The sequence below is a fragment of the Typopeltis vanoorti genome, chromosome 7, assembly GCF_054136105.1.
Source record: "Typopeltis vanoorti isolate ZY-2024b chromosome 7, IOZ_Tvanoo_1.0, whole genome shotgun sequence".
Taxonomy (NCBI): domain Eukaryota; kingdom Metazoa; phylum Arthropoda; class Arachnida; order Uropygi; family Thelyphonidae; genus Typopeltis; species Typopeltis vanoorti.
In genome coordinates, this window is record NC_143555.1 from 122,297,134 (window position 1) to 122,323,223 (window position 26,090).

Below are 26,090 nucleotides of genomic sequence, written 5' to 3' on the forward strand. Positions count from 1 at the left end.
ATTATTTAATATAATCATGGACGAAATAATAACAATTTAAGAAACAGAAATGAAATGGAATAAAAATTAAAAAAAATAATAATAATTTCGTTGGATTTGCAGATGATGTAGCATTATTATTATTATTATTATTACTTGGCACTTTCAGGGAGTCCAAAAACTCATCAAGTGAGGCCACCTACTCTACAACTCTGTCTTCATCACTCAATACACCAACGCCATCTATGCCCACCACTACTAGTATTTTCACAGACAATCACAAGCATCCATGCCCACAGCAGGATTCGAATCCACAGCCTTTTGGCTGGAGAGCAGATATGCTAACCACTCAGCCAACCAGGCTGGCCATGGCAACTATATGGAAAATTACCTGCAGAAAATGTGAAGATATCTCCAAAAGCAGTTATTCAAACTCTAACAGATAAGTAGCAGTTTTAGCATGCAAATATCAGCAAAGAAATCAAAAACAATGGTAATTGCAAAAGAACTGATCAGATGTAAATGAGAACTAAATGGAAAAATACTGGAAAAAGTGATGAAATTTAAATACAAAAAGATTAGTGGGTAGACCAAGAAAGCAATGGACAGACTGTCTGCATCAAAGTGTTGAAGATGCAACAAGCTGAAGCTTAAAGCAAGAAGAAGAATATTGGCTTTAAGTTTTTCTTGTCTTCTGCTTAGAATATAGTCATTCCATGATTCCCAATGGTAGCAATTTTCAACATCCAATTATAGATGTTGAAAATTTAGATGTTTGGTCATTGTTTCACCAACTTATAAAGTTTACAAATTCCCAAATACCTTTCTAAGCTCTTTATGGCCACTGCATGCAACCACCAAAGATTATCTTTCTTATAATAAAAACATCTGAGATTTCATAAATAAGATTAAGTACTTTCAACTTGAAGAAAACAAATTCACTGTCTGCTTTTGATATAACAGCATTATTTGCTAATATTTTACTGAAGGATGTAGCTTAACTTATTGTGCTGAAATTTCTTCGAGACACATTTGTTTGTTATCATTATTATCACAGATCTACATGGATTCAAAATACTCATTGTAAGGGATCCTAACACATTGCTCATTAAATCTTATATTGATCTTGTTTAATGTTTCTGCACCAGCCACACACTCATATCACTTACCCCAATCATAGAACTTATTTTAACTCCCTTATACTCAGTCATATGACTCCTTCTGTCCACCATGATTTGTAGATGGCATTCCCTCTATTTTTCCAACTTTTCCAATTTAATATTGACATCAAGGATGAGTCAAATATTCTTGTGTTGGGGAAGTATAACTTCATTTCTGAGTGTCTTCCTCATCATTGCTATAATCTGGTATTGTTCTTGCAGTGTAATGCTTAAGTTTCAGGTCCCCTGTCTGCTTTCATCCCTGGGTCCCTTATTTCCTTCACCTTTTTTGGCACATTTAAATACAGAGCATACCACTCTTTTTTTTTTTCAAATTTCAGGACCTTACATCTCATAACCTTTAATTACTAAACCTGTTTGACTGCACAGGCATTCTATTCAAGTACCCTGAAAAGTCACAACATTGGTCATACTTCTCACAGATCACAGAACAACTGCAATCCTTGTGTTTACCTCTTCCAGTATCATTAACTACCATATTTCATCCACTTTGCCAATATACAATACAGTTTTTTTTTCAAGAATAAAAACACACACTTAGTTTTCTGTCCTTTTTCTTTTAATTATCCTACTCTGTTGTTATTCCCATTTTGACTAGAAGAAAACATCTTAAGGTTGTGACAAATTGTAAGGTAATCCCAACAGATCAAGTGGCACAGCAACACCAGCTGCTGTGTGCAGACTTTAAAATAAGGTCAAAGATAAGAACCTTTGGAAGCCATGGGATGAGGACAGTTAAGTAGTTTAGCTCAAAAGAAGATAGTGTGAGGAACCGTTTTAGGGAGAGGCTGTTAGAGAGGATTTCAGATAGACTAGAAAATGTACAAGATTGGTGGAGACATAATTCAAAAGCAGTTCTGAGCTGTGCAATCGAGGTGCTTGGTGAAACATCTGGAAAGATTAGAGAGCAGGAGGGTTGGTGGTGGAATAATTATGTACAACAAACAGTGATGGCTAAGAGGAAGGCAAAGCAGAAGTGGGACGAGTCAAGAGTGGAAGAGGACAGAGAGAGAGAAAGCGAGAAGCCAAGAGTATTGTTGCGAAGGCCATGGCATATCAAGATCTTTATGATCAATTAGAAACAAAGGAAGGATAGAGAAAAATTTATCGATTGGCAGAATGTAGAAATAAGGCATCAAAGGACATCTTACATGTATGGCAGATCAAAGACTGGAGGAAGAGTATTAAGAAAGGATTTGGATATAAGAAACAGATGGAGAATATACTTTGAAGGGCTTTTAAATGAGGAAAATCTGAGGACTCACAGAGAAGATGGGCAGCCTTATGAGGGGATAGTGCAGAACATCAGTACAGTGGAAATGAAGGAGGCCATAAAGAGGATGAAGAATGGAAAATCGATGGGCCCTGACAGGATCCCAGTGGAGGCATAAGGCACTGGGGAAAGAAGGAATTGACCTGCTGTTGGATCTGTTCATAAAAGTTTGCCAACAGGAAAATATACCCGAGGAGTGGAGGGAAAGTATCCTTGTCCCCATCTACAAGGGTAAAGGGGATGCACAAGACTGTAAGAATTACAGAGGAATAAAGCAGATGTCCCACACAATGAAAATCCTAGAAAGGGTTCTTGATGAAAAACTGAGGAAGGAGGTGGAGATTGCAAAGGAGCAATTTGGTTTCATGCCTGTCGATTGACCACAGATGCTATCTTTGGGTTACGGCAGATGATGGAAAAGTTTCGAGAGAAACAACTGGAGCTACATCTGGTGTATACTGATCTGGAGAAAGCGTATGATAGAGTGCCAAGGCAAGAAGTCTGGAGGCGTCTGAAGGAGAAGGTAGCAGAGAAATGTGTTAGGTTGGTGCAGATGTACAGAAATGTGAAGACAAGAGTTCAAACCTGCCTGGGAGAGACAGAAAGTTTTCAAGTGACAGTTGGCTTGCATCAAAGGGTCAGCATTAAGTCCGTTCTTGTTTAATATTTTGATGGAGGTGGTGACGGAGGAGGTGAGAGAAGATGCGCCTTGGACAATGTTGTATGCGAATGACATCATGCTGTGTGCAGAATCAAGAGAAGGAGTGACAACTAAACTGAAAAGATGGAGGAAAGTACTGGAAGAGAGAGGTATGAGACTGAACATAAGTAAGACAGAGTGTATATGTTGCAAAGTGGATGGCAGCCAAGAGACCGATCTGGAGCTGGAAGGAAATATCATGAGGAAGGTTAGGGACTTTAGATACTTAGGTTTCAACAGTGAAAGAGGATGGAGAGGCTGAGAAGGAAGTGGGATGGAGGAACTGGAGAAGGTGTGATAAGAGGGTGCTGATCAATCTAAAAGGCAAAATCTACAGGACAGTAGTGAGACTAGCTATGATATATACTATGGAAACCGGAGGAAAAATAACATCAGCAGGATGGAAGTAGCAGAGATGAGAATGCTTAGGTGGGTGCTGTGTGACCAGAAGGGATCGTCTAAGAAATAACTAAGGGAAATGGTGAAATAATGTTAAAAATCTTAGTAAAAGAGGAGAAAAAAAAATGCTGGGAAGACTTCAGACATATTTCAGAACAAAATTTTAAAGGAGACCAAAAACTCTTCTGTAATGTTTTAAGAAGAATGAGGGCAGAGGAAGAATGTCCCATAAAGTTTGTCAAAAATAAGGATGGAAAGTTACTCACAAATCTCAAAGACATCATGGAAAGGTGGAAGCTGTACTACTAGGAATTATTGGAAGATGCAGGCAGGCCCGGCTGGTGGCGTGTGCAATATACACAGGCGCTGCAAAAGAAACGGCACCTAAAAGATGTCAGAAAATATGAGATAAGAATTTAAACAAACAACGAATGATTCATAATTATATGTACCATTCATTGTTTGTTTAAATTCTTATACGTCATCTTCCGTTTGGGCCCCTTCAAATCTTCCCGGAAACGAACAAATAAATTCTGAAATTGTATCCTGGACCTGATTATATCACTGTATTTTTTGATTAAATTTATGAAAATATACCTAAAATAGTTCTTCTTTATTTTTTGATGTATCATAAATCAACTTATGATTAATTGTTGAGTTCTGTGTAAAAAAATCATTTGTTTTTCATTTCCTGTTCGTTTTATTCACACTTTATTCAAAAAAAACTTTTTTGGAAAGGTGCCGAACATTAATCGCTCACACAAGAAAAATACTAGGCGGCGGCACCGGATGCAGGATACAGAAAAAAATAGAACCCTGAGAGCAAGACATGCAAGCAAATTAGAAGAAGATTAAAAAGAGGAAATTCAGGAAAACGAACTGTTAGCAGCAATAAGCAAACTAAAACTGGGCAAATCAGCAGGCCATGACCAAATAACACCATAATTGGTAAAGAATTTAGGAAAGAAAGCCATAAAAGTTTCCTCCCTCAATGAGTCTCTGACTCCCTAGAGGTCTCTCTCTTAATAATAATAATAAAAATTTCTATTACATCTATTAAATGTTGTATGGAAAAAGAAATTATTCCCGAAGACTGGGAAGTAGCAATAATAATCCCTATATTGAAGAAAGGAGATAACTATAAATGTGAAAACCATAGAGGATTTTGCTTTTAAGTATTCCAGGAAAATTGTACACCCGTATTTTAGAACAGAGATTTAGGAACCAAACAGAGGAGACAAAATGCAATATGGCGTTTGAGAAAATAGAAGCGCACGGTCTTATTTTCAGTCTTAGACAAATATCAGAGAAAACATCGGAATATGGAAAAGAACTAAATGCATGTTTTATAGATTTTAAAAGGGCTTTGATTGAGTTTCCAAACATTTAATATGGCAAACATTAAAGAAAAACAAGGCACAAGATAACTTAATAGTGGCCATACAAAGCCTCTATAAAAGTAATAAAAATTATGCAAGAACCTGTAATAATAGATCAAAAGAATTTGAAACAAATGTAGGAGTTAGGCAAGGCTGTATCCTCAGCCCCCTTCTTTTCATTATAGTAATGGATGAAATTTTAAAGCATGCCAAACAAAAGAAAGAAGTTCCATCTAGGATACAGGAAACTGAAAGAAACCAGAATTTCACATGGTTTTTGCAGTTGATGTAGTGATTCTAGCAAATACAGCTAAAGATTTACAGTACAATGTTAACATTATCCGCAAAAGCCATGTGAAATTCTGGTTTCTTTCAGACACAGAAATTAACAACAGGATAACTGGCGGAACAAAGGGGAACAAACTCCTAGAGAAGAAAGAAGTTACCCAGAATACTAAAATGGACCATTCAGCGTTTGTACCAACATTAACATACAGTTGCAAGTCTTGGTGTTTAACAACAGGAAACACAAATAAACTATAAACAATCAAAATGAAAAATCTTAGGAAAGTGGCACGGAAAACAAGACTAGACCAAATAAGAAATCAAACTATAAGACACAACCTTCAAGTTGCACCTCTGAACCAATTCATAACACAAAGCCCAAATAAGGTGGTTTGGACATCTTATTCAAATGGAAGAAGGAAGACTAGCAAAAACTGTATATGAAAGCCAGAAAATAGGAAAAAGAAACATAGGCAGACCCAGGAAAGGTTGACAAAAGGAAATTAAAGAAAAATTGGAAAAGAAGGGAATTAAGTTGATAAAAGCAAAAGAACAAGCTTTGACAGGATGGCATGGAAATCTCTTTGGCAAAATCTCGATGCTTAAAAGCACAAGAGATCATAGACGAAGAAGAAGAAAAAACCATAGCTTTACACACATTTTTCAATTTTTGTTATGAAGGTATATTTGGCAAGATGGACAGATAGAACATATTTTATTTAGTAGTTTGTTAGCTTGATTTATAACTTTTAAATATTTAGTCATTAGGTTTGTGGGCCTGCATTTGTACTCTTGCTTCTGGCCCTGAGGAGATTAAGGATGTGCTTGATTTTAACATTTTATTCATTTTTTGGTTCATAGTAGATATAAAAATGAATTTCACATGTGTGTAAATAAAATTAAATTATATCTACTTCAAAATATTACATGAATTCAATGTTAGTAATAAATTAATTTATTTTATTATTATTATTATTATGTGACACCTCCAGGAAGTCTAGACTCGTCTAGGGAGGGCACCTACTCTACAATTCTGTCTCCACACAGTCCACCAACTACAATGAACCGCAACTACATCATCTACACCAATGCCATCTACCTCCCACCACCGCCACCACCACTAGTATTTTCACAGACAATCATAAACTTCCATGCCCACGGTGGGATTTGAACCGCAGCCTTTTGGCTAGAGAGCCAATACGCTAACCACTCAGACAACTAGGCCAGCAAAAACAAGTTATATATTTTCGACTAGTATTGAACCTATTACCTCTTTCTTCCCACATCTTGTGCACTGCAAAGGCCACTTGTAAATGACCAAACAGCCATTACTAGAACTAGAGATCTTTAATTCTTGAAATCAGTACAGAACAAAATATGTTTAGGTTGTTCTTTTGGTTTACTTCAACATATTGCAAAAAATATTTTGGTGCTTTTTTTTCAGATGTTTTGAATTGAAAATAAGTTTGTGACATGTTTATGAAAAACACATTTTCAAAAAACACTTTTTGAAATTAGTTTGATTTGAACAATTTTTTTTCTTTTTTGCAAAATTCCAACTATGGTTGTCATCATGCTTACATTACAATTTTAGATACATTGCCTCCTTCTGATTTTGAGGAGACTGTTTTTTAATATTACAAATTTATATATAGTAATATTCCACCTTTAGCTTAAAAATGCAACAGATCAAGTGTTTTTTTGTAAGCATTTCAGTAATAATATCCAGTGCTTCGCTGCTGTAAATGTAGTGAAAATGTATGAAACAAATTTGTTTTCATTTTGAAGCATTCCAATATGACATCATCTCTCACCATCTAAGCCATGAATTGACTTATAAATATAGTTTTTTGTCTAAATTCCTACTGTTTTGAAACTTTCCATGTGGAGTATGTCACATTTCAGTATCCAGAATCTATTACTTCATTTTCACTATTTTGAAGGAAAAATTTAAATAATGAATGAATAATTAACAAAAAAAAAAAAAAGTTGACTGTTGTTTCTGCTGAAGCAGGTGCTTCTAAAACAAGATATTTTTTCTCAATTTAATTATTCCAGTCACTGCCTTCTTTTTTTTTTTTTTCCTGGGCCTGGCATCAGTTGATTACAGGATATAGCTGAAATTATTCTAATATTTGCAAACAGATTTCCTGTTATATTTTCCTAATATAAAAATAATTTATGTCATAAAAAAAGGTAAGTAAATAAAGTTCCAAATGTTACTGCTGCAGATAAAAAGAAAAAAAAGAGGTTATGGGAAAAAAAAAAAAAAAAAAAAAATATATATATATATATATATATATATATATAGAGAGAGAGAGAGAGAGAGAGAGCAATTGTATGAGGAATATATGACTTAGGCCAGGAAAATAACTAGTATGGTAAGGAAGATAAAATTGGAATATAAGAAAAGACTAGCACCAAGGTAATTCAAGGAAAATCTCAAGGAATTCTTTTATATGGCCAGTAGGAAGAGGAGAAATGACTGTGGGTGAGTGACCCTGTTAGATGGAAATAGTGGTTGAATGACCAATGCAATTGACATAGTGGAATTGTTTGATAATCGCATTTCATCCTTGAAAAACAGGTTCTGAACCTTCAATCCTCTCCATCCTCAGAGGAATAGGGTAGAGGCTGATGGTTTAAAAGTGCATGACAAGAATGTATTTTGAATAACAAGTATTCTGAAAGTCAGCAAGGCAGTAGGACAAGATGAGATTGCTCTATGTGCTTTAAAAAACATCTTAAGAAATTTACAGCTGCATTGCCCCTAGCTATTCAGTATCTATTGGAAAAATACCAAAGGAGATAGCACCACTGCATAAGGGTGGTAACAGAATGGAAGCATTATACTGTAGACCAGTTTGTATCTCTTCTGTAGTTAAGAGTCTGGAGAGATTAGTAAAAGATCATATGCAAAATTGGGCTGATGCTATAGATAATATTATCTATAAGAGTTAGCATGGATTTGTTAAGGGACACAGTACTCTTGTATCAGTAATTCAGTTGCTTTTTATAATAAAGTGAAAAGAATGGTTGATGAGAGAAAAGGCATATATATATATAGTCTTGGGGGGGGGGGTTACAAAAGCTTTGACAGGGTGGCACATGATAAGTTGATATTTAAGTTGTAACATGTGGGTTTAGACATCAGGTTAGTAAACTGGATTGAAAATTTGTTATCTCATAAATCAGGACTGTCCAATACACGGCTCACAGTGCAATTTTTTGCAGCCTGCCATGGGTTTTGATTTTCACGAGTGAAAAAATAAAATAACAATTTGAATCAAATGCATATTAGATATTTTAATTCTATCACTAAACAACAATCTCAATTATGATAATTTCTTTTGGTATTTTTACATCACTATATACACACGTGTTTTTCAAATATTAGGTGTGTCAAAGAAGCATTCTTATACTATTTTGTTCCAATGCGCATGCTTCGGGAACTCATGGGGAACATGAGCGTGTGATTAGTGTGCAGTTAGTGTTGTTCGTTTGTTCAGCTATCGAGGTTGTGTCGCTGCTGCTCATCAAATTACTAGATACGCATTGTATGCAGCCCTCAGATAAATCTCTTTTTTTTTTGACAGGACTGTCATAAATATTAGGTGTGTATGGGAGAATGATATTGAGGAAAAGGAAAGAAGGTTACAAGTGGAGTTCCAAAAGGCTCAGTACTGGTGCTCTTAATGTTTAACCTTTATGTCAGTGATATTATCACAGGATTGCAGAATGACATTCAGTTGTTCATAGATAATGTGAAGCTTGGAGAGGTTATTAGTAATAGTGTTGGTGTTACCCTTCAGGTGGACTTGAATAAGCTGGACAGGGTCAAAATTAATGGAGAAGTCAGTATAATGCAACTAAATGTCAGGTCTTGATTTATGATTTACCAGTGGGAGGTTGCTTGCTTTATTGATGGAACTATACTAAAAGAAGTGGAGGAGGCAAGAGATCTTGGGGTGGTGGTCAATAGAAATTTGAAGTTTAGGGAACATCATGAAGGTGGCGAAGGCAACCCAAAGAATTGCTATAATACCGAGAAGGATATTGACCAGCAAAGATAAAAGGGTGGTTAGTTCCATTGTATGAAGCCCTGATCAGACCACACCTGTATTAATGCTCAGGTTTGGTTACTAGGATTTGGGGGAGAGGGGATCTTGGAGAGAGTGAAGCGTCAGATAACAAACGTGATATCAAGATTGTATAAGTTTGGTTAAAAGGACAGATTGAGGGCATGCAAACTGCACAGTTTGGTGGATATAAGATGAAGGAATGATATGATTGAGACACTTAAACTATTGAGAGGCATTTACAGGATTGACACTGGGTAGATTTTTCATCTGGTAGAACAAGGGAAAGAAACAAGGAAAAGGGCCATCCTTGGAAGATGTAAAGGGAAGTGACAGGGAAGAGGATGAGAAGTGGCTTACTGGAATGCATTGCCCAAGAATGTGGCAGGAGTGCAGACAGTGAACAAGTATAAGGAATGGTATGGTAGATTTTGCTGTTGTTGAAGATGAGCCTCCAACACTGAATCATGATCCGGTACTTTATGAGGTGCTACACCTGTTTCACAAAATGAAAATCCTTAATTTTGATGTTCCGTTCTGCTGGATTCCCAGCCACATCGGAATTAAAGGAAATGAGGGTGCAGATGCAGCTGCTAAATCAGCTCATACCTTCTCCACATACTGCTTGACAGTTCCATATACAGACTACAGACAGCCTATAAGATCAAAGCTAATTGTTCAGTGGGAGTCAACATGGCAAGAAGCATTAACAAACAATTATATAACATTAAACTTGAAATTAAACACTGGCATTCTAGTCAATGTACAAAGAGAACTGAGGAGGTTGTTCTTGCTAGGCTCTGCATAGGTCACAGTCACCTTATGGATTCTCATTTACTGAGAGCTGATGACCCTCCCATATGTGAAAAATGCAACACACATCTCACTATTCATCATATTCTGATAGATTGTCAAAAATTTACATGAGAGAGGAATGAAATTTTCACCTATCTAACCACGCTATATACACTCAGGGAAATGCTAGCAGACTCAGGCAAATTGCATGGTGTTTTTAATTTTTTAGAAAGAATTAATTTGTACAAACACATGACTATAAATTTGTTTATATGTAAATACTGTTTTGCTTAACTTAACTTTTACATATTATACATACATACATATTATTCATTAGGTTAAATCTGACCAATTATGTATTACCATAGGCCTTGATCTTGTATATTTGTATCACCTTGCTGTAATTTTGTTAATATGTAAATACCGTAATGCTAAACTTAAATCTTATGCATATATGCTGTATAATAATTCCTTTCTGACTCTTTAAGTATTAGTATAATAATGTTTGTTGTAATCTTACTATATGTAGATACTGCTTTCCTTGACTTGTTTTGTATATACATATGTTAACTTGTACTGTTATCTATTTATGTACTACTGAAACCTCTGCAGTAATTTTGTTTACATGTAAATACTGTATTGCTTAACATGAATTTTGTGTATGCATCTTATTTACTACTTTATTTTTTGAATAATCATGTAGTGCTGTAGGACACCTTGTCTATTTGTGTACTTTCTAGTAATTGTGTTTATATGTATTGCTAAATTCTGTTTATACTACATTGCTAAATTTAATTTTCATCCATGTATATTATATAATAATACCTTTTTGCCTATTTTTGTACTGCTATAAAAGCATCTATTATAATTTTACATATATGTAGATACTGCATTCCTTGGCTTAGTGTTTCGTATTTTGTCTATTAACTTATATTGGTAACTATTTTTGCACTACTGTAATAACCTCTGACCTTGTGTGTTGCTGTGCCCTCTGCAGCACTTCTGTTTATCTACAGATGCTGCTTTGTGGAACTAGATTCTTATACAGACATACTGTTTACAATTTTCTATAAATGCTAATGTTGTAACCTTTAGTATGGCACAGTATGACCTTTGTAGTTTTTGTGCCAAATAAACTATAAACAACCAACTGAATCATGTGACTCCATGGAAGTCATCAAATTCCTGATATATACTCGGAGGAAAGAGTGCATGGTATTATGATAGTACTACATGGAAACTGTACATCACTACTAACTTCCTATTGATTCCAATTTATCTCCAAATTAATATACTATTTGTTAGATCTTACATGTTGGTTTCTAAGGCACTTCTTACTGTATCAGCCCACCTAGATCTTTGTCCTCTTCTGTCTTTTTCCTACCACCCTGGCAATAAATATCTGTTTTTCAAACCTTTAATGACGACATCATCTCAGTTTAAACTGGGCTAATTTTGCAACTTTTTAGTTGCAAAATTAGGTCAAATAATTCAAAATAACAAAATGTTATGTTGTAAATGGCAATTAATAAGCTGAATCCTCAGTGTTTAGACCAAAAATAGCTCTTTGGCATTGTTAGTTGAACTAATCACCAGATTTATTGGTTTAAACAAGAACATTGCAGCAGCATTTGTAATAACTATAGCATGGGATATTAATGGAAGCCCAAATACAAAATGAAACCTTCATTATGATTTTCTCAGATAATTTTGGGACTTTGACAATATATTAACTCTAGTTCTTTAACACGTTCGCTGCCAACTACGAGTATACTCGTAGTTCGTATATGAGCTTCACAAGCCAACTACGAGTATACTTGTATGTCGATTTACCGACCTCCTATGCCAAACACGAGTTAACCCTTATCATAATTACCTTAATTTGGACCCTTGGATTCTGAATAAAGCGGAAAGCACGTCTGGGGGCTTGATAGAAGGGGAAATAATTTCAACTAAAATATAGTATATTATGTATGTGTCTCAGAAGCCAACTACGAATATACTCGTATGTCGATTACCAACCTCCTATGTGAAGCGCGAGCTAATCCGTAGTATAACACGTAATTTGTAAATCAATTTAATACTGATAAAAATCAATAAAAATAATAAAATGAAATCTAGAAAATAAAAACCAATTTATTCAAATTACGAATGATACACTTCAAAACAATTTTCCATGCACAATGGTAGTTTTTACTGGCAAACAGGACAATAATAACGTGTTTTGTGTCGTTGTTTGTTTCATGTACATACTCGGCATGGCTTTGTCAGCGAATATATTTTTCTGCAGGTGGTAAAATTTCCAAATAATCAGGATCCCGAATCCTGTTGATAATCTGTGATGCTGTAAGCTTATCCATTCCAACAAAAACTGAGATAAATTGATCTCTAAATTTTAACGCAGTCATTGCATTTCCAGTAATTATATTATAAAATTTATGTGCTTTTGGAATGTATATATCAAGAATGCATATTGCCAATTTCTTTGGCCATCTAATTGTCTTTCCTAAGAGGGAATAGTAAGAAAGCATTTGATCAGAAAGATCGATGCCTGACATACCCAAATTATAGTCCCTAACGATATTTGGTTTTAACTGAATTTTACCATTCTGATTTTTTGCATCAACCATTTAAAATTTGTGCATATTTGAAATGGAAAGAACTTTCCTCTTATCCTTCCATTTGCGATGATGAATTCATTAAATTCATCATCGCTCATATTAGCGTAAACTTCTAATTCTTTATCAGTAAGTTTTCGTTTACTTTTCATAGTGAAACTGAAGGTTTTTAGAGACTCAACGCAATAAACACATTCATCAGCGAATGCAATATATGGGTGGGGTTGATACGAGATTACTCGTAGTTGGCATATGAAACAAAATTCTGTCTGATAAGCCGGCTACAAGATTACTCGTAGTGACCTTGAAGACACGAAAGCGCTTGGCGTGTGGGAACAAACTATGCCCGAGGAGCGTGGCAGCGAACGTGTTAAAAAACTTGTTTTATTTTTTCAGGTATTCGTATGTTTAATACAAGAGGTGAGAGACATGGTACCATTTCTGTTCGTATTAATGATAAAGAGAATTTTGAGATTACAACACTTCGAGTTTTGATTCCATCTGATGATCAGTATGCAGAATTAAAATTTGTTACTGATTGGCATGTGGATGCTAGAAGGAGGGATTTTACCATTAATGCTATGTTCTTAGGTGAGTTTTAACTAGAACTTTGATGGTATTCAATACTAAAAGTATTTAAATGTTATATGTATGGCAGTAACACCTGATTTAAAGTAAGATATATTTATGGCTTTCTTTAAAGGAGATTATACTACATACATTTATATTTATTATATAAATGAAATAACTTAGCTGCAACTTCATCATCATCGGCTTGACAGCCCTACGTGGGCCCTGGCCTTCTTCAGAAACTTCTGCCAGCCTTCCTTATTCAGTGCCAAACCTCCAATTTTTGACTCCTAAAACCTTAATATCTTGCATCACTCTATCTTCTCGTCTTAATTTAGGTCTTCCAATTTTCCTTTTTCCTTATGGCTTAGCATTAAACATCTTAACTATTCTATTACTATCCATGTATATAATGTGTTCCAACCCAACTTAATCTATTTATTTTTATGTACTTAAATGTCTGGCTCATTAAATAATCTGCATAGTTCATGGTTATATCTTTTCTTCCACACACCATTCTCTTGTACTACTCCAAAAATATATCTGAGAACTCTTCTTTCAAACAGACCTAGCAATCCTTCATCTGCCATTGATAATACCCAGTTTTCAGAGGCATAGGTTAACATTGGTCTTACAAGTACTTTGTACATCATTATGTTATTTTATTTTTTTTGTTATTGAGATTAGATGTGACTAAGTGTTTCCACAAATACATCTATTTGCAGAAAGAATACATCTCTGAATCTCAGTACTGATATCATTTTTACAACTGACTTCTGATCCCAAGTATATAAAACTATGTACAATTTCAAATTTATAGGAACCAATTTCAATTTGAGAAGGTTTATTATCACAAATCTTTCTAGTTATACAAAGTCATATACTTTGTTTTTTCTTGGTTAATCTGCAAATTCATCTTCTTTACTGCCTTTCTAAACGTATGAAAGTTTCTTCCATTGCTTTTCGTGTCCTTCCTATAATATCGATATCGTCTGCATATGCCATAATTTGTACTGACTTGTAGAAAATAGTTTCCCCTTGTATTAATGTCAGCATCTCTGAAAACCTTTTCAAGTGCTATGTTAAATAGTAAGCAAGCTAAGCCATCCCCCTTGTTAAACACCATTTTTTATATATATTGGATCAGACAGCATGTTCTGAATTTTGATCTGACAATGAGTATTTCTCATTATAGCTTTAACTAAAGCAATACGTTTTTGTGGAATCTGTAGTTCCTCCGTTGCAATAAATAATTTAGATCTATCTATACATCATATGTAGCCTAAAATCTATGAAAAGGTGGTGTTTCAATTCCAAATTCATTACAAAAAAAAAAAAAAAACATTTAGAAAAATATCCACCATCCTCACCTCTCCTAAGGACAAGCTTCCACATCTTAATTATTCAGATGTCTACCAGATTCCATGCTCTTGTGAGTTATCTTATTTCGGACAAACAGGAAGATCTTCCTCTATTCGGCTAGAAGAACACCAATCTTATATTGAATACTTTAAACCTGAAAAGTCTGGACTTGCAGAACATGCCATCTTCACTAAACATAGAGTTCATTGGAAAAAGACAAGAGTCCTTCACAAAAGTCAATTCCTCATGGAACGGCTTTATAAAGAAACATGTGAATCTTTACTTCATTCTCCTAACTTAGACAGATCCGATGGTTTACATTGTTGGTTCTGTCTCTCATCCAACCTTATATTTGCTAGCTGTTGGTTGACCCCACATTCAAACATAAAGAAAATTATTATTATACTGCGTCACTCTATGTTTGAATTAACACAATTATTGTGAAGGAATCAAGCATCAAATAGCACAACAACAATGTGAACTTACTACAGGCCGAAATTTTCTTACTTATACATAGGGTTTCCCGTAAGATTCGTATTTTAATGAGCAGTGCAATGAAACTGAAATTAGGCAAGCACAAGAATCAAGTTAAACAAGATATTTAATTCTCTCACAAAATTATTCTTACATAAGTAACAAGACATCAATACAATTAGAAAATAATTTATGCATTCTATAAAGTATTTAGATTCTACTCAGCTGAGTGCATCATTTACTGCTGTAACTTATATATAAGGCTTTCACAATTCTCATCCGTTAGGATTTCAACTTAGTTTCACTATAAACAAGATCAATAATCAGCAAAACACTTAAAAATTAATTCATTTTAGTCTAATAGAATAATCATAAACTTCAATTTTATCAAACACTTAGTTGGCTTCATCAATATCTATTAGAGGATTAAAATAGTTCTTAAAAGGCTCAATCTTGAATTTACATATACATTGTAAGATAACACATTCAAACACGAACTAATTCTTCAATGTAGTTTTTCGCATTAGTTTCACAAGGAAATGTTTATAATATCACTCATTCAAGCTTGACTAGCTGGCTCCAGTAACATGAAATTAGACCAAGTTCTCCGGACACAAGCAACACTATCACACGTTAGTTATAGAATAGATATTCTTACCGGTATGATCATCATAGCTTGCACATTATTGAAAATTCTTACAACACTTCTAGGCAGTTGGTAATCTTCCACTATAGGCAACACAAAGCTTATAGTATCCTTGCATTCAATAACTTATTTGTTAAGACTGGAAAATGTATTTTCTTGTTCATAATAACTTGTCTTACGATAAATCTTGATCATATTATTATCCTTTCACTCGGGTAAATTCCTTTACAAGGTGATAGGAAACTATAAATAAATATGAGTTCGAAAGATTAAAATCGGAACAAGTTTCCAAATCTATGTTACATCATACGATCCCAGGTTAGATCACATCTCATGACCTTCCTACACTCTCTCCATTTTCCTTCTGCTTCCTTCTTCCTATATTTCATAAAACCTTTTTCATGCCCAAACTTGTTTTTTCCTCTGCTTGTTCAGTTTTCCTCGAAATTCCCACGTGATCATTGTACAGTTCCCAACGCTAAGGCACGTGCTATCTCCAAATAACTTAGTTTTCTGACCGCAGCCAATCAAATCACATTAGCAGAGTCCCTTAGAAATACTTTCACTTTCAGTAACAACAAATAAAATGCATATATTACAGTTCGCTTAGGATACATTTACAAGTTAATATAAAGAATTTATATAAGATAAATAACTAAAAAAAAAATTACAATTATTATTTCAATGAACAAATAACAGTAAGTGTTTAAATTACAATTTACTTAGGAGCAAACTTAGCTCAGGAAATGCAGTTCATGTTAAATCATGAAGGAAGTATTAATAATCATAAAATTCTTCATTCACAATTTAACAACATCTATCCCCTTTATGGGAGATAGTACTTTATAAATCAGCTAATCTTTCCTAACTTTTTATTGTATACATAAATTTTTTTTTTTTTTGTTAGGAAATTTATTGATTTTTTAGTTATCTTACACCAGCTACTTGCTTTTTGGAATTGTCAGTTATTGTTTAATTTGAGCTTAAAATGTACTGAAGATGCCTGTGACACACAGGCGAAAATTATACTATTAAATAATCTTTCTACGTGAGTTTTCCGTTATTAATTTTGTACCCATAGAGGGTGGCCCTCTTAAGACTTGAAGCTTATAGTCTAATATTTTCCACTTATTTTTTGTGTTCTTGTGTTTGTTATTATCATTCCCATGCTGTCTCTCTGTGACAGAGATGAAATATTGGAACCATTTAACTTATGTTTGATTTTTTTCATTTTGATGTTTTCACTCATTCATATCACTCCTCTTTCTCCTGTTTGTTAGTGTCTGCAGTCTACAAAAATTTCAAAATTATTTTTATTTTTCAATATAATCTCCCTTTAGTGTTAAGTAAATTAATACCATTAGAGTTAACACAATGATCATAGAAACTGTTAGGGACCAGTTAGGTGAAGTCAAGTCAACAGTAATGCTGAAATTGTAAAGTAACCACTCTTTAAAAAAAAAAAGTATAAATCAATTAGCACATATATTAAATTATAAATTGCTGTTTTCTAATAATAAATACAGTTAAATGTGTCTTTCAAATTACCATCTCCTAGGTGATGCAAGAAATTGACATGAAATTAGTTTGTTCTGTTTATGACAGATGTAGAAAGTCTTCACAAGATTCATTGAATGTAATCCTATATAAAAGAATTACGATGAATAGTCATCGTTTCTTGCAATCTGATACAGTGATCAAGTTATGATCACTTAATTCTGACATTACATTTCCAGTATATTGGTCATTACCTACTATTATAATAACAGAATTAACTCACGCAAATTATTCTTTATTCATAGAATTTTCACCTGAGTATCACAGGCATCATCAGTACAGGTACAAAGGCTAATTAAACAATAACTCTTATATTCACAAAGTGCCACCTAAGTAGCTAAGGTTAAATTTCCTAAATTAATTTAAATTTTTTTTTTTTTCAATATATATAAATGTATATGTATATACAATTACAAGTTAGGAAATATTTGCTGATTTATAGAGTATCACACAAGGGGGGAAAGACGTAGACCATCGGATCTGTTTAGGTTAGGGAAGTGAAGTAACCTTTCACATGTTTCTTTGTAAAGCCTTTCCATTAGGAATCGACTTTTGTGAATGACTTTTGTCTTGTTCCACTGAACTCTATGTCTGGTGTTGATGGCATGCTCTGCAAATTCAGACTGTTCAGGTTCAAGGTACTGGATGTATGACTTGTGTTCTAACCGGATAAGAGCAGATCTTCCTGTTTGTCCGAAACATGATAACCCACAAGAGCAGGGAATCTGGTAGACACCTGGATAGCTGAGATGTGGGAGCCTGTCCTTTGGAGACATGAGGAATGTGGAGATTTTTTTGACGGGTCGAAAGTCCACACAAATATTTAGTTGTTTTAACACTTTAGCTATGTATTTGCTAATGCCTTGTACATAGGGGATAGGTATATGTATAGGTTCTTCTGTATTTGAAGAGGATGCTGGAGCACAACTACTTAAAGCTCTTTTTATGAAAGAATTCTTATAACCATTGGATATGAAGGAGGAATTAATATATTGTAATTCTTTTTGTAATAGTTCTTCTGAAGAACAAAAGGAGTGGGCTCTATGAACTAGTGTTTTTATGGTACCTGCCTTTTCACTGGGATGGTGATGTGATTCAGCATGGATGTACTGGCCTGTATGAGTCTCCTTCCTATAGACTGTGAATTGTAGGTTACCATCTAGTTGGTGAAGAATTAAGAGGTCTAGAAAGGCTAACTGCTTATTTACTTCTACTTCTAGGATGAACTGGATCCTTAGATGAAGTGTATTTATTTTTGAGAGAAACTGTTGTAATTCTTCCAAAGTGCCCTTCCATATGGCAAAAATGTCATCCACATATCTGAACCAAAGGTTAGGTCTGGGTGTAATGTTGTCAAAGATATGTTGTTCAAAGTGCTCCATGAAGTTGCAATAGCAGGAGATATTGGATTACCCATTTCTGTTTTGCAATGTGGCTAAACTCCCCTAAACTTCAACTTCCTATCCACCAACACTCCCAAATCCCTGGCTTCATCAATCTCTTGGAGTACAGTTCCACCAATGTGGTATATTGCTGCAAATCTTTTCACTCCAAAATCAATAACCTTACACTTTGCCAAATTGACATCCATTCTCCTTAACCCAGTCCTCCAATCTATCCAAATCATCCTGCAAAATTTTGACATCATGTGCATTCACTTTTGCTCAACCCAACTTTGCATCATCAGCAAACAAATGAACAATTCCTCTCAGATCCTTTCCTATATCATTAATGAACAAATTAAATAGTAGTGATCCAAGAACAGAACTCTGCGGCACACCACTAGTCACAGGCCATCTTTTGGACTCTACTCCTGAATGAACTACTCTCTGATATCTCTCCATCAACAACCCTATATCCATCCCCATATGCTGCAGTTTACTGATTAGAATTCCATGTGGTATCCTGTCAAAGGCCTTAGCAAGGTCAGTAGTATCACTGTAAACCCATTACCCTTATCCAGTTCAACCGTCACTGTGTTATAAAACGTGATCAAGTTACTGAGGCATGATCTTCCCTTCACAAAACCATGCTGTCCCCCATACAGTATCCCATTTTCATCTATCCATTCCTGAATTTTTCTCTTGACTACTTTCTCCACAACCTTGACAATGACTCCTGATATGCTGATCGATCAGTAATTTGCAACAGCAGTCTTGGAACCTCCTTTATGCAGTGGAACTATTTTCCCCTCCTTCCACCTCCTCGGGAATAACCCAGACACGAGACTCAAATTACAGAAAATGGTCAAGGGCACTGACAATTCTTTAGCCACTTCACGTAAGACCCGAGCTGGTATACCATCGAATCCCACAGATGTATTCACATTAAGGTTTTGTAATATACTATTCACCTCCATTTCATTCACCTCAATTCCCGTATAAACTATTGGTTCCTTCGTTCCTGCAATATCACCACCTGGATGATATACTCTTGCAAAATGCTCGCTCAGTAATTCCACTATATCAACTGATTAAGTTATCTCCCTACCATCGGCATTCCTTAAAATCATTCTGCCGTATACATTTTTTCTTTTACTTGCAGCATATCGAAAAAACTGTTTGGGATTCTTTTTAGCTTGCATGGCTAATTTCCTTTCATAATCTTCTTTTGCTTTTCTTACCACACTCGTTACCCTCCTGGCCTGTGCTTTATACTGTTCGTGTGTCTGCAGGTCACCTTTCTCCTTAAATTCCCTCCACAGTTGTTTCTTTAGCTCAAGCTTAATGGTGTTATTCATCCATTTAACCCCTACTTGATTTACTATCCGATCTCTAGGTATACTGTCAGCATTACCTCCTTCAAACGCTCCTTTACCGCTTCCCATGTACTATCGACCTCCAGCCCTTGCAGTTTTACATGCCATGGCACTGAACCAAGCAATCTTGTTATACTTACCAGGCCGATAATTCCACATGTACGCTGTCTTAATTGAAAATTCCACGCATTTAGCCATCTCCCAGGTCAAGATCTTATATGATCACTCTCACCAGTTGGTGGCAACATGGTCATATTCAATACAGTTGAATTCTCAGATGCAATTACTAGGCCAAGTAAGAAGAGATTTGTCCTGATCATCTGTGCAAGAGTTAAAGGAAAAAAGACTGATGCTGAGAGGTCTGCCTTAACTTTAGTTGATATTACTATGGTACCACGAGAATGTAAAGAATATAGAAACAAGGATGGATGGAAGGTGTACCAAATAGCCTTAGTGAGAGGCCAGGAGTTTTGATTGCCATTTTGAGCAGCAGGAAAGTTTTCTGCATTTTTCCTTAGGAATTCTGTTTTGGATTTGTTGATTTAGTTATTTATTTATTTTTATTTATTTTTTTATACATTTGTTATGGACTGTACTGTAGGCTAGGTGGGAAGCTGGGGTTTTTGATTTGAGAGAATACTGAATTTTTATCTTGGACTGCTTTGGTAAACACTTAGAGAACTAAGACTTGGTGGAGTGGGGAATGAAGACCCTCATTCCTACAATGATTATTTGTTATTTGATCAAAGTATTTGAATTAGGAAGTGGAAACAATAATCAGGCCATGAAAAAGAGCATAGGAATCCTGGAAATCATCCCATTTAGCACTGTTGTAATTCCATTGGATATAAGGTTGAGATTAGCTGGAAGAAGACTGATCTGTTGGAAAAAAAAAAAATGGGAAAAGATTATGATCAGAGCTGCCAAGAGAAGAGCTAAGGTCTACAGTCTATTTGGAAGTAGGGTTGATTAGGAAAAGATCTAAGGTATTGGAAAAATGATGAGGATTATCCAATATTCTAGGAGGTAGATGAACAACTTGTTAGATCATTACTGACAGCAGCAAATAGTTTTTCCACCTTGATTATGAAATTAGAGAAGGGAAGCCAGTTTAGTTTGAATTATGAACATTGAAGTCTCTAAGGAATGTGTATTTAAGTTGAATGAATTAGAAGTTGTATTAGGCTGATATCATTTGAATGGACAGGCTTAGAAAGAGCTTATCCATTCAACAGGGATTTGGGTATGTTGGTTGATATGGAATTTAAATTCAGCAAACGTAATTAAATTTCAGCAGACAGAAGGATTAATTAAAAACATCTTCACTTATAGGAGAAAGAAAGTTATGATACTATTAATAGAAGTCTCTGGTCAGGTCAATATTGGATTTTGATTAGATGAACTTAAGTCTCTATAGTGCTTTAGTACCAAAGATGGGCAGAAAGTTGAGGGTCTTCTGAAAGTCTGAAGACCTATAGATTATACTCTTTAGGAAATACACAGTCAGTAATCCTGTTCCTAAGGACAGCAGTAGAGAGAATCAACAACAACAAAAAAAAAAAAACTGTTTTGTGGCTTTGGAGTTGAATGGAGAGGTGTAGTTGTGCATGTGTTTGAAAGAGAGGATAGTGAATCAGAGAGAGAGAGAGAGATCATTAATCAGCATATTATTCTATTCTGTACCGAGTCAAAGAATATTTAAGAAGCACTTGGGATCCACCCTTGGTGTGAGAAGAATATTCAATATTTGGATGCAATTTACATAGCATTAACCATATCGACGTCAATATGGATAAAATACATCACTCCTCATACACTTCATATCCATCATATATTTCAATGTAATAATAACAGTATTACAATTTTAATATGCACTTCGTATCCTTGGGTGGTTAGTAATTGTTCAGAGTAAGAACAAGAGAAAAATCTCTGATTTCTTAAATGCTGAGAAAGTGATTCTTGTAATGTGTTTATGTTAAGAAAGAGTAAAGGTTAGATTTATCTCAAGAATAGCAATCTCTTCTTGTCCTCAAAGAGTGGGATGTTGTTTTGTGTAGAGCAAGGTTTGTTAAATGAGAAAAGAGAAAGTAATATTTTAAAATTATCTGAATAAACATTCTAATGAAATGTCATATTTAAAATATTTTATATAAATAATTTGAAAGTTTCAAATATTAAAAGTAATAGCCTTGACATACCATCCACCTTAGTCAGATTCTAAAAAATTAATATTAATTAGCCATTTCTTTTTTTTAAGTCTCATTTTCAAGTAAGTTAAAAATGCATGAAAACTAAGAATATGATGCTTAAAAATCCAAATTCAGAAAATGTATATTGCATATTTATTATTGTTATCAGCAAGACTGTAGATGAAATTTGCAGCCAACTCAGTCAACTACAGAAAAGCATTCAAATACAGAAAAAGGAAAATGATAGGCAAAAGAAACAGACTTATGATACTGCAGCAATAATTGTAAAGTTTCAGGATAAAGTCCATCTGCCATCACATAAATAATAGGTAAAAAAAAAAATGGGATAGTAGCTAAAAGTTTTGATAACCAACATTTGGAAAAAACAAGTCAATTCCAACATTTGGAATTGACTGGTTTTTAAATGCTTCAGCTGTTAGCTCAGATATTAGGAAAATAGATGTCATTTAACACATGTTTATGTAGAAAATCTCATATCTAGCTATTATCACAGATAAAATGAAGTAAAAAGGATTTTATTAGAGTAAATAAGGGGATATAGTTTTGCAGCAATAAGACTTACTAATCTGCTAATATAATCATCTTTGAGATGTTGAAGTTGCAAATCCACCATCACTCTGATGACAAAAAATTTTCATCTCCTTTTGAAGCATTATATCTGTCTTCATCTATCTTTGCATCATCTAACATCTATACATCTCTTTCCATCCTCCCTATGACAACTTACTAATATTTTTTTAACCCTCTCTGACATTGTTTATATTTATGCATTTTATTCATTTATAATAATTCAAAATATTTCTCTTTCTTGTATTATAGGAGTAGATGGCATGGTGTATGACTATTTTCATGGAATAGAAGATTTAAAGAAAAGGCAAATTAGATTTGTCAGTAACCCTGTTCAACGCATTCGTGAAGATTACATAAGAATCCTTAGATATTTTAGGTTAGGTTTGGTGCTTTATATTATTTTAGATATTAATTGAAATAGTATTTGTGATAAAAAGTGGGAGTTTTGTTGGGCTAAAAATTAGTTGCATGTTTTGTGACTGAATGGGTTTTTAACTCTGAATTAAATCTAATTTCTTTCATTTTTAATTTGATCAAATAAAATAGAGATTATGTGTTTTTATCTTTCAAAATCACCTTTTTACAATTTTAATACTTGTGTAAATTGTAAATATAAGAATATAATAATTGTAAAAGTCCTTTACCTACACCTACAAGAAAGAAAAACATGGAAATGATGTCTTGCTGTTTCTGCAGCCATTTGATATTTTGCTTTGTCCTGTGAAGAACTACATGCAAACATGCTATTTATTTATTCAGGGTTCTATGTTCTCCCAAACTTCTGCCAAAAACTTTCAGTATTATTGCTGATATTTGCATTTTCTGGTCTTCTCTCAATACTCTCCACTCTACTATCATGTAATTTGTTCTCTCCACATTCACTCCCAAAATATTTATTAACACTCACTCACTTACCAGTTTTGCTCTCCTTCCACAAATCTTTCAACTTTTGTGATGGATATATCTCACAAATTTTACACTGGACAGAATCATGCAAATTTAACTTGCCCAACAAAGATGGAAGAATACCATCATTATGTTAGAGCTACTAAAAAAAAAAAAAAAGAAATATCTGTGGAGGGAATTCGAGGAGAAAGATGACCAGCAGACACGAGCAGTACAAAGGATAACCAGTGTGGTAAGAAAGGCAAAAGTAGAGTATGAAAGGCAATTAGCAGTACAAGCCAAATATAATCCCAAAGAAAGAGTTCTTTCAGTATGTTGCAAGTAAAAAGAAGAATGTTTATGGTAGAATGATTTTAACCAATGCTGATAGTAGGGAGATAACTGAATCAGACAAAATAGTAGAATCACTAAGTGAACACTTTCCAAAACTGTATCATCCAGGTAGAAATATTTCAGCACCAAGAGAGGCAAAGGCTAATGTGGAAACTGAGGTAAATGAACTGGAGGTGCATAGCATATTACAGAACCTTGATGCGAATAGAGCTATACCAATAAATAGTATACCAATGTACTACGGAATTAGCAATGCCTTTGACCACGTTGTTTAATCTAGGTCTTGGATCTGGGTTAGTCCCAAAGGGGCAGAAAGAGGGGGAAAAGTTCCATTGCATAAAGGAGGCTCCAAGACTGATTATCAGGAGTCATTGTCAAAGGTATCAGAGAAGTTGGTCAAGAGTAAAATATAGGAATGGATAGACAGAAATGGGATACTATATGGGAAGGCAACATGGTTTTCTGAAGGGTAGCTCATGCCTCAATAACTTGCTCACATTTTATAATACAGTGACAGCTGAGTTGGATAAAGGTGCTATGGAATGGGTTTACACTAATACTGCTGTACTTTTTAAATGCTTTTGACAGGATACCACGTGGAATTATAATCAGTAAATTACCACATAAGGATGGATATAAAGTTGGTGAAGTGAATAACAAATTGTTGAAGAGATATCAGAGAGTAATTTATTCAAGAGTGTAGTCCAGTAGAAGACCTGTGACTAGTGATATGCCATAGGACTTTGTTCTTGGGCTGCTACGATTTAATTTGTATATTAATGATATAGGAAACGATCTGATAGGAACTATTCAGTTGTTTGCTGATGATGCAAAATTGGATAGAGCAATAGTTTCTAAAGATTATGTTAAAATTTTGTAGAACAATTTGGATAGACTGGCAGTCTGGGCAAAGGAGAATGGCTGCAGTTTAATGTGGCAAAATGTAAGGTTTTAGCATTTTGGGGTGAAAAGTGCACCAGCTGTGTACCATGTTAATGGAACTGTACTCAGGAAACTGATGAAGCCAGGGATTTGTGGTGTTAGTGAATAATGAGTTGAAGTTTAGAAAGCATATTGCAAAAGTGGCTAAAACAGCTCATCAGATTACTGAAGAATACTCTGACAAGCAAAGATAAGCAGGTTATTGTACCTCTTTATAGAGCCTTGGTAAGACCTCATTTTGACTACTGTGTGCAGTAGATATGTGTTTCTTTAGTATATGCATTTCTTGCCTTTTGAATCCTTATATCAACATCTCTAGTTGCTCCTCCATCTGCAGATAAAACACTGCTGAGATATGTAAAATCTTAAACAGTTTTAATTTTTCCATTTTCAGTTGTAATTGGTACCTTGTTGTTCACATTGATTCTCATTTCTTTTGTTTTATTTATATTTATTTTCAAACTGATTTTCAGTAATTCTTCTTCTTGTAATGTGGTTAGTTTATTTTGGATATCTGCTGTCTGTGAGCAATTAGACATACATCATCGGCATAGTCTATCACCTAAAGTTTTATTTATTTTCCATGATATTCCTTTGGTATGTTTCATTGCTGTCTGCTCTAAAACATGCTCTAGCACAAGTATAAATAATAAGGGAGATAGCAGATGTCCTTGTTGTATTCTAGATCTAGTTTGAAAAGGCTGTGACAAATATCCATCATGCAGCACCTGGTTGGAATTTATTATATCCTTCCTTTACAAGGTTTGTTATCTTCTGCAGCATTCCTTTGTTTTAAGGTGCATTCCACACACAATTTCTAGCATTGGAATCAAAGGCTTTTTCATAATCCACAAACAGCAAATATAAAGCAGATTTAAATTCACCCAACTGTTTTATTATTATTCTTATGGTGTTAATGTGGTCTATACATAATCTATTTGGCCTAAAACCAGACTGCTCTTTTCTCATGCCCTCATCGAAAATATTGAAGATTCTTGAAGGAATAATTTTGCAGAAAAATTTGCTAATAACACATAACAAGTTTATGTCCCTTCAATGATTAAAATTTCCTAA

At 34.4% G+C, this 26,090-nt stretch overlaps 1 protein-coding gene across 2 annotated transcripts in view; it reads left to right on the forward strand.

Moving 5' to 3' along the window:
• The window catches only part of LOC150105011 (CCA tRNA nucleotidyltransferase 1, mitochondrial-like), an 83,366-nt gene that overhangs the window by 10,144 nt on the left and 47,132 nt on the right, over window positions 1-26,090 (forward strand). For both annotated transcript variants that reach the window (XM_090396101.1, XM_090396100.1), the window contains exons 3-4: window positions 13,085-13,279; window positions 23,085-23,211. In XM_090396101.1, coding sequence (XP_090252227.1) covers window positions 13,085-13,279; window positions 23,085-23,211 — 322 coding nt within the window. The remainder of the gene's footprint in view (window positions 1-13,084; window positions 13,280-23,084; window positions 23,212-26,090) is intronic.